The 10,039-nt window shown below is 49.5% G+C and overlaps 1 protein-coding gene across 1 annotated transcript in view; it reads left to right on the forward strand.

Moving 5' to 3' along the window:
- Positions 1–8,181, forward strand: part of LOC135408479 (adenosine deaminase-like) — an 8,751-nt gene extending 570 nt beyond the window's left edge. The window contains exons 2-7 of the mRNA XM_064643635.1: positions 1,721–1,854; positions 3,441–3,512; positions 3,779–3,880; positions 4,627–4,694; positions 5,094–5,223; positions 6,470–8,181. Coding sequence (XP_064499705.1) covers positions 1,721–1,854; positions 3,441–3,512; positions 3,779–3,880; positions 4,627–4,694; positions 5,094–5,223; positions 6,470–6,568 — 605 coding nt within the window. The 3' untranslated portion in view covers positions 6,569–8,181. The remainder of the gene's footprint in view (positions 1–1,720; positions 1,855–3,440; positions 3,513–3,778; positions 3,881–4,626; positions 4,695–5,093; positions 5,224–6,469) is intronic.
- The last annotated feature ends 1,858 nt before the right edge of the window (positions 8,182–10,039 follow it).

Here is a 10,039-nt window from a genome sequence, read left to right on the forward strand (position 1 = left end):
TTCCTTAGCCTGGATCACAGGACAGCCAGAGAATCCACTGACTGCCATCAGTCTCTGCTGGCTTAAGATGAAAACACGAGTCAAATATACTTAAGACACATACATAAAACGTTTTTTAAAAAATCAGCAGCTCTGAACTTGGTCAGTAACAGGTGCTGTGACCCAGAATAGGAAGGAAACCTGATTTCCAGCATTTCAATGGGCTGATGAGTTCTCTGAGGACCTTCCTCCAGAGAAGAAGGTCAGAGAGAGTGTGTGACAGCAGCTGTTTTATGTGAAGACTTTTCTCTGAGTATCTTCATATCTCACATCAGTTTCATATAGGCTTAATAGGGTAGATGGTGGAAAGATTTTTCCTAATGAGTACGTGGTTAATTTGTGTCTAGAAATGTGAAAAATCATATTCCTGGAAACTGGGAGATTGGAGAGTGGGGTTTTTTCCTCCCTGCACAGCCAACCGCAAACAATGCTTTGAAAACTCTACCCTGTCATTTCTGGTTTCAAAGAAGAAAACATTTTTCCTTCTAGAAAATGGAAAGCTGTAAGGCACAGTCACCCTGATCTGCAGTGTGCCAGCACACAAGTGGTAACGGCAGGAAGTGGCAGGAGCATCCGAGGGTGTGTGCAGCTGCACTGCTGGAGGGATTGCTTGTGCAGGCAACAGAGTTGGCATTCTCATACCTGTATCCCAGGGCACCAGCTCTGTTACCCAGAGCCAGGAGTGTGCTTGGTAGAGAGTTTTAGTGCTATGTTCAGGATATGCTGCACAGCATATCACCTGTGATATTAATCACCTTGTGAATAATGAACTGTTGAAAGGCAGAGGTGCCAGCCAGAACTAGCTTGTATTAAACTTGTTAGTAAAATAGTGACTCTAACCCAGTGAGTTGGGAACTGATGAAAACAAAAAAAAGATGAAATTGCACACATCCTCTTATGTGTTCCCATGGTTTGGGGATTGTATGTACACAGCGGGTGCCTGTTAATTATTAACAATACTGTTTATCTCTGTTTCTTGGCCTTTCTGCTAAGGTTAAGTGCTATGTGAGCTGGTAGATGCATGTCCTTTAGCAGAGGTTATCTATCCTGATCAGAGAGAGCTCTGAAGTAATTGTCAGCCACTTGTTACTCTCTTTCTCACTCATGTCAAATAGATAAAAGTTCAGCTCCTTCCCACCAGGAGTAGAATCCATTGTCTTGCCCCGGGGAAGTCGAGCATGGCCTAAAATAGGGCATGGCTGGCTGTTGTACAGGGCCCCCCAGAGATCCCTCTCAGCCCAAACTCCTCCTTAACAGGACACATCCAGCAGATGCCTGGCCTGGGATGGGGTGAAAGCTCAGGAGTGAGTTGAGGGAGTTCTCCAAAGCACCATGTTACAGCCTCAGAGCAGTGCAGTTCATCTTACCTCGAGCCAACTGCAGCAGTCAACCACTGGTTGGAGGGGATTTTTTTATTTTTTTTCCCCTTGCTCAAAGTGAACAGAAGAACATGATAAGAGCAGTTTTATAGCTAGTGAGTGCATTTGATTTCCCTTTCCTTGATGACAGACTGATCAGTTGACAGCTTTTATTTGCATGAAGATAGACTTTTCTAGGAGTTTCTTTTTGGAGCATCAAATTTTAGGAAAGACCAAAGAAAATAGCTCCAGCCTTCTAGTCATAGGACCAGGATTTGTTCATTAAAATGCTTCCTCCTAAATACTGGTGCTGTCTCTTCCAGGCTGGTCTCCAGAGGTGGTGGAGCTCTGCAAGAAGTATCGAAACGACTCTGTGGTGGCCATTGACCTGGCTGAAGGTCAACCTTCAGAGACCCTGAAGGTGGAAAATGACTCTGAGCATAAGAAGGCTTATGAGGTTTGTGGAATTAAGCATCTTAAAAGAAATTACAAGAAAAATACATATTGAGGGGACATGTGTGAAGGGACAAGCAGCACGTTTTTCCAACTGCGGATGGCTGGGACAACTTAGAAATGCGTTGCAGCTATTAAAAACAGAAATGTTTGTTTATATTTCCTAAATGATTAAAGGCAGGCATCACTGCTTAAACATGGTCTTGGAGCTGGGGCTTGGCATGCTACCCTGTAGCACTGAGCGTGACACAAGTGACATGGAGCCCAGATCATCCCCCACCCCGCTGCTGTCAACTCCTGGGGTTCAGTGGAACCATGGCCAAGGTGGAAGAGACTGACCTTTCCAGTCTGCCAGAAATCACCCAAGTAGCTGAGAGGAAGCTGCACATTTGAAGGGCTTTTATCTGATCATCTCAAAAACAAACACTGTAATAGCTTCAGGAGCCTGATCCCAGACTCTTACTAGACCTCAGCCTTTGCAAAGGTTCTAAGGGAAAGTCTTGTTCCTCTTTGCTAGTGGGAATTTGGGGTTGTTATTCCCCTCCATCAGTGGGGGAGGAGGTTGTGCACTCCCACTGGCAAAAAAGACAGTGGTTTGTAAGCAGTGCTCAGGTCTGAAAGCATGTGGGGCTTCCTGGGGTCTTCACCCCATTAGTGGGAGCTGATACAAAGTCTGCCTGCACTGCTGTGCTGGATAAACAGAGTGATTATAAGCCCAGATGCAGGCACAGGGTTTTATGAACAAATGGGCAAGTGTGTCTTATCCTCCCTGCTGTGCCAGCAATACCCAGGTCCAACCTTCTCCATCTGAAGGGTGCATCTTGTCTTTGTGCCAGGGGCTCGCTCAGGCTCTGAGATGCTGAAGCAAACCCCACTCCTATCTGTATTAAGTAACTGAAAAAACACTCCTGATTGCAAAACCCTGAAGGACTTTCTGTGAGGAGTGGCTGCTGCGGGATGGGGCTTGCAGCCTGCCTGCTGTTGCCAGCTGGGTGGCCCTTCTCCAGCAAGCCAGAAGCCAGGCTTCCCTCGAGGCTGCATGGCTTCCCAAAGCCCAGGTGGCCTCTGGGCCACCCTTGCAAAGGATTTTTCGGGTTGGTCATGGAGCTGAACCGAAAGCTGCACCTGCAGGGTCCTCTCGGCTGGGCTGCCTCCACCCCAGCCCCTTACAGGAGGGAGGTGCTCAATGTCAGAGCATTTCTTCATCTCTGCCCTGGGGGGGGCTTCTAAATTCCCCCACGTGGCTGCAGCTGGCCAAAAAGGTAGAAGTTCCACAGGCTGGAACTGCTGCAAGGTTCATGCAGAAGGACAGGTGGGTGGAGGAAGGGGAGCTTGGAGCTTGCTACTGTCTGGAGAAGAGGCAGTGATGAGCTCACCCAAAAAAGCCCTTGAGGAGCCTGGCTGGGCTCCAGCAGAAGGTACCAGGATTTCTCAGTGTCTCTGTGGCTCTTCTCTTGCAGCCCTTGGAGTGCAGAGCCTGTGACCTGTGGGCTCTTGGCACAGAGCCCTGTTGCTTGCTGTGCCATCCCAGGGGTTTGCTGCTCTCGCTGCAGGTGGTGGGACAGGAACATGTTCTCCCTTGTTTTGCAGGAAGCTGAGAGATGTGGGATTCATCGCACTGTCCATGCTGGGGAGGTTGGACCCGCTGCCATGGTCAAGGAGGTACGAGGAGTTCCCGAGTCAGGGCAGAGAGAGGGGCTGGGCTGGGAAGTGCCCTGCATCCCCTGCAGCAGGGAGAGGGGTGTCCCAGCCCTCTCTGTATCCACAGCACAGCAAACACTGGGGACAGGGCGCAGTGGCTGGAAAGGGCCATCCCAGAGCAGGGGCAGTGGCGGGGGCTGTCCCCATGGTGGGACAGGGGTTTCAGGGCAGGCAGGAGCCGAGCTGGTGCTCGAAGGCTGTGAGTGGTTTTCCTGTGCTCTTTTTAGGCAGTTTATGTCCTGAAGGCCGAGCGTATTGGCCATGGATACCATGTCCTGGAGGACCCTGAGCTCTACAAGGAGCTGCTGAGAACAAAGATGCATTTTGAGGTAAGGATGTGTGGTGGGAGCATGACAGCTGCTGAGTGGAAAACCAGCCCTTGTGTGGGCTGTGCTATAGCCAGGGGCACGACCTGACAGCCGAGTGCTGACCACACGTATGGTAACATTGCACTGAACTCAGCTGCCCAAAGCTCCACAGCAGAAATGGTGGGACACCTCTCTGTTTACTGGAACCTGTTGCAAGGAGCAGCAGTGCACACAGCAGCTTGTGGGAGGCTCGTAGCAGAAAGAATGGATTCTGGTGTGGTCGAGGATAAATTCTGGAGGGATTATTCACTAGTTTATATACCTCAAGTCTACAGGCTCCTCCTTCCACAAATCAGGCTGCTATACCAGAGCAAGTCTGGTTAGAGGTGGAAATGCCTGAGAGTTACTGTGCATGTGCAGAATTTTTTTGTCTTTTCCCCAGAATGGTCATATCCAGCAAATAGATGGAATATATGTGTATATACTTAATGATATTGGTTTCCAAACTGTGGTTGGCACATTGCTGGTGACTGACTGGCCACGGGAAACATCCCACTGGCTCCTGCTGCTGTCATGTGGGTTTTGGGCTCTTTGCATCCATGTCCTGGGATGTGCACTCATCCATCAGAGTAGCACTGAGGGGCAGCTGTGAACAAAGCTCTAAGCCTGTATCTGGCTTTACCAGTGTGCTGAGCTATCTGTGTCCACAGCTGGGGTTCAGGTCTGCGTGCTTGATTCTGCTTTTCATACTTAACTCCCCCAAACAGGTCTACCCGTGGTCCAGTTATCTCACTGGAGCATGTTCTCCAGACTTCACCAAACACCCCGTAATACAGTAAGATTTCTCAATTATATGCAATCTTAAATAACCAGGATTTGGGTTGCTTTACTGCTTTATAAAGCTAAGGCCCATTTAATTATGTAGGACAGTGTGGCACATCCTTGTCCTTTTGCACGGGGGGAGCTGGTGGAGCTGGAGGGGTGAAGGGGTCCCTTGGGTTGGCTGTCCTGTCCCCCCTGCTCTGAGCTGTGGGGCATGAGGTGCTGCACCCCAGCCACTACTGGCAGGTCAGTGCAGAGCTGTGGGGACAGAAGCCACGCTCCATGTCTGTCTCCAGCAGTTCCAGCTGCAGGGACAGCCCTGAGGTCTTTGCTTTTACTGCGTTTCACCCTGAGAACTGTACAGCGTCACATCCAGTGCTTTACCCACCACTTCAACCCCATTTCCTTACAGATTTAAGAAGGATCATGCCAACTATTCTCTAAACACGGATGACCCCGTCATCTTTTACTCCACCATTGACAAGGATTACGGCATAGTCAAGGAATACATGGACTTCACCAAAGAGGAGTTCAAGAGAGTTGTGAGTCAGCCCTGGTTGGGTGCTCTGATGCTGTCCTGGTGCAACCCAGAACAACCTGCCAGTTTTTCTTTATGAGCTGAAGAATTTTTAATGGAAAACAAAAAATGCTGTCCTGGCCTTGTAAGCAGGAGGCTGAGAGGGTGCTGAGCTGGCTGAAGGGGGTTCTGGAGCACTGTGGGGAGCAGGGTGTGGGCTCAGGTTGGGCTCTGAGGGGCTGCATCTCCCGGGCTGACTGCCTCAGTCTGTGTGGGGAACGGGTCAGAGTGGAAATTGTCCTCTGAAGGTCTCACAGCAGGTCTGAGCAGCAGGAAAGGTAGGTGCCTCTTGCTTTTTTTTTTCCCCATATTTGGAACTGCAGGTCAGTTATTTCAAGGCCTGGCCCAGGAATGAGCAAGATTCAACAGGTATGAAAGTGCTTGCAGTTTTTCCACTTACAACATGAGGATGCAACACCTGAGCTGGAAACAAAATGACTGCTGGTCACTGTTTTGGCACACACAGTCATTTATGTTTCTTGCTTACATCCTTGATCTTCTAATTATCCACCCAAGACAGAAAGACAGGGTAACTGCTGGGGGTTTGACTTACCTGTTACCAAGTGAACCTTCCTGGTTTGAGTCAAGTCCTGGTGAGCAATTCCACCTACATGTCTTCCAAGATACTTGACTTGGGAAGAGCAGGAGTATCAGGCCTCCTCTCAACTCTGTCTGGTGGAACAAATCCCTTTCTCCTACTGACCTCACTCTCTGGGTCTGGAAGGAGGAACAAGGACAGCTGTGAGCTCTGGGATCCTGGATCCACAGCTGTCCTCTCCTACTCTTGCAAAAGCCAAGTTGTTCCTGTGTAATAAAAGTCCCTGCACAAGACAGGTGACCAGGTTGAACTGCAGAGCCAGGCTGTGTCCCATCAGGCTGCCACCATGGCTGTGTCAGGAGAGGCTCTTTTCTGAAGGGGAGTTGGGAGAGTAGGAGCAGGTCTAAAGTGCATATCCCAAAAATCCCAAAGTATTTAAAGACTTTAAAGTATTTGCTTTGTGCCTGTCTCATTCCTCTTGGGACTGCTCTAGTGATGGGCCAGAGCAGTTGCCCTGTAAAACAAGGTCATGGAAATAAATAAATCTGAGTGGAAACTTTACACTTTCCCTCACCTGTTGCTGCTCAGAGCCAGATGTTGGGATGTGCACAGCCACATGTCCACGTCTGATATGTTTTAACGTCTCTCTTGTGTTCCCCCTCTTCTTCCCCAGAACATCAACGCAGCCCAGTCCAGCTTCTTACCTGAGAAGGAAAAGCAGGAGCTGCTCAACAAGCTGTATGAAGCCTATGGGATGGTCCCCAACACATAGTGACCTGTCCCTGTGAGCCAGCGTGGAGCAGGGCCCTTCTCTGTGTGCTGACTCCTCTGTGCCCGTTGGAGCTTGGGAAGGAGGTGCCCGGGGTTGGTCTCTATTCCTGGCAGCCCTGTGTTAACCCTTACAATGCTCATCAGAATCAGACTATCACATTCACCCACCTATACCCCACAAACTCTCCCAAATGGATATCCAGCTTCCTATCCTGCTGTTGTGCAAGCAGACTGGATCTGCCTGCTGGCCTGACTCCCTTCTCCATCTGTCAGTGTTTCTGTACTGCAAACGCAAACAGAAGAACCTCCCCTGCTTTTTTTCCACCCACTCTTTCCCTGTTTTTCCTGCCCTGTCCCACTGACCTGCCTGGCCCTTGTTTGCGGTGCCAAAATAACCACCTTTAACTCTGACTGTGGTCTGGGTTAATCTTCACCCTTGCAGGGAAGAGGCGTGTTAGTGCTGGCAGGGAGTGAGCAGGTGTTTCAGACACAGAGGCTTTATTCCTGTCCCTGTGGGCAGGAAGGTTTGGTCACAGCTCTGTTTACACAGGGTTAGTCTTGTACTAACAAGACTGGAACAAGAACAAACTGGAAGCTGGTGCCCCTACCTATACGCAGGTCTGAAGGGCATTTAAAACAAAACACATTTTTTTTGGCATCCTTTCTTGGACAAGAGCTGTATTAGGCCGCCCAATGTCACTGCAGGTGACAGCAGTGCTCACAGCTGGCCACGACCATGCTCGCACATGCATAGGAAGTTGGAACATAATTTTACCATTTTGGGCCAAAATCCGCCTTGTGGGACTTTTCCCAGTTTTGTACTCATCCTGGAGAATTCCTGTGAACTGCAGTTTGATCTTCTTCTACGTTCGTTTAGGACTTGGAGAAGCCATGGTCGGTTGGCTGGTTTAAGAGTTTTGCCCTCTTCCTGATTTGACATAATCATTAGGCACTCCTAAGGCTGAAAAAGTAAATTAGCTAGGGCCCAGTGTTGACTTGGGTCCCACCTCATTGCTTCTCTCACTCAACTACAACACTGGCTCCAAGTCAGATCTTCGCTTTGGTGGAGAATTTATACAGAAAAATTCACCGAAAATTCCTCAGTGATTTTTGTGCATAATAGTGTTTTTACTTAATAAGCAATACAGCTGTGCATCCAGAGAAGAGGCCATAATTTTCTGACATGAGTGTGTGGTGTGCTTTAGCATCCCAGGTGTCTGCTAAGATGCTTACTCCAAAGATACTGTACCAAAAAGTTGCCTTTGACAAGGGGCCGTGGTCACCATTACCACAGACAGACCACGGACAGGTCCAGCCTCATCCAGCAGGAAGAGTGTTCTGGGAGTATTTCCATTCTTTCTGGGCTTCCATATTGGTCTTCTGAGTAAAATACTCATCTCTGAAGTACGTGGTGCATATATACACATAGATAGATGAATAAGAGAGAGTGATTTTCTTATTTTTATAAAGCAAAAAATAAAGTATCCCTTTTAGAGACATGATTGCAGTAAGAAACAGGCCTTTTTTGGGTAGTTTCTCTCCAAAAATTCTTTCTGAAAAAGAGTTTCTTGTTTGGATTCTGGACAGTTGATTGTTAATCCTGTTTAATAAAAAAACAGATTTTTATTAAAGGTAAATCCTTTTGCCTTTTTGTTCAAGGGTGACTGTTAGGAACTGTCGTCCCTGCTCTTCAACATGCGCCCTGGTGCCCCAGCTAGACCACAAGGGTCCACTGGTAGATGTGAGGGGGGCTTTGGCAACCTGATTCCTGCCTTCTTTTGTTGCCAGCCAGAAGGAAGCTTGCTCCTTTGCCAGACAGCCAAGTTGGATTTATGGATGCAGGTTGTACCCGTGTCCTTTTCCCTTCGGTAATCAAAGGGATGTGTAACCCCCCCTTGAAGCAGCAGCACCATCATTGTGTACTTTCACTTTTTCTGGTGTGTATCAAAAGTAATTCACAGGTTTTTTCCCCTGTCTCCTGAGTTTTGTACCATTGGTTGATGCTCAGAACCAGAAGAGGGACAGCCTGGACTGCACCATCAAGGGACAAAGGGGAGTGTTTGCCAAGTGACTTTGGATCATTTAGTGCTTGGTTTGAGCTTCCAGAGGTCTGGCATGCCATGTGTTCAACTGAAATGGAGGGCTAGGAGCATCATGGGAACAAAGGAACCTCAAACACTGCCAAAACTCAGGGAGACAAGTATCCCTGTGATTTACTTAGATTCTGAGCACAACATTTTCATCTGCAAATCATTGGTGAGTGCCCAGAGATCTCCCAAGATGGGTTTGAAAGGTCTCAGGCACATGAGCACTAGAGAGGGGCTAAGGAGCTGTGACCTCAATGGTGTGCAGACTGAGGACAGTACAGGACAGCCCTCAGAGGGCTTGAAGGGAGGATTTAGAGCCGGTGGATCCTTTTGTCATAGCAGAAGAGAGCCTGAGAAAGAAAGAATTAATGCCAAGTGCAGCTGGGGAGGTCCCGAGTGGACATGAGGAAAAAGGAATTTCACTCCGTGGAAAATGCTGGGCTGCAAAACGTCACCCAGTAGGAGTCTGGATGAACCCAAGGCTTTGTGTGTCCAGGAAGAGCCAGGGAAGACTCAGAGATGTCAGTGCAGGAAGGTGCCAGCCAGGTGGGGCAGCCGGGGGATGACGACAGCCTGCAGGGAAAGGGGCAGGGCATGGACAGCGTAGGACAGCCTGGGCTGGAGAGGAGACAGGGATGGGGAGAAGCTGAAAGGCCCTGACACAGCCACCTTCTGCAGGCCTTTGGCCATGGCTGCTGTCTGTGCCCCTGATGCCATGAAGAGACGAGTGGCCCTTGCAGCCCTGGGGCCTCCTGGCCTCCTTGTCCCTGCTCACCAGCCTGACATGTGCCACCCCATGGGCCTGCCCTTGGCATTGCACATCCCACATCCCAGTGCCCCAGGAAGAGCCCTGAGGAATGAGGCAGGGACAGGATCTGCCTTCCCAGGGGCTTGGGGTCAGGCCTTGGCCCATTGGATGAAGGTTTATTCAGCTTTAGAACCACCTTTCCCTTGCTTGTCCATCCTTATCATCACTGTCTGCAGTGTTCTGCTCTAAATGGAACGTGGGGACACGTTCTCAGTTGTGCCCCTCAGTGAGACTCATTAGCACTACAAGAAACTTCAGTGTTTCAATCTCATTTTGACTTCTGAAAAAGTTGTTTGAACTTCCTCTCAGGGACTGAGTCTCATGTAAACAACGCCAACCCCCTCAAGGGTCATTAAATGCCTCCGGGCAGTTGCTGTGCTGCTGAGCTGGGCCGGGCTTCAAAGAGACAGCTCTGCTGGTGAGCAGCTCCTCTGCACAGCCCAGCAGGGTTGAGGGCAGTGTCAGGGCAGCTCAGGGACACCAACAGGGCACAGACAGAGCTTCAAGGGGCTCAGCACTGGCAGAATGGCTGAGAGATCCCTGCAGGAGGAATCGTGGCAGGGCTGCACACGGTGAG

This window comes from Pseudopipra pipra, unplaced genomic scaffold, assembly GCF_036250125.1.
Source record: "Pseudopipra pipra isolate bDixPip1 unplaced genomic scaffold, bDixPip1.hap1 HAP1_SCAFFOLD_49, whole genome shotgun sequence".
Lineage (NCBI taxonomy): Eukaryota > Metazoa > Chordata > Aves > Passeriformes > Pipridae > Pseudopipra > Pseudopipra pipra.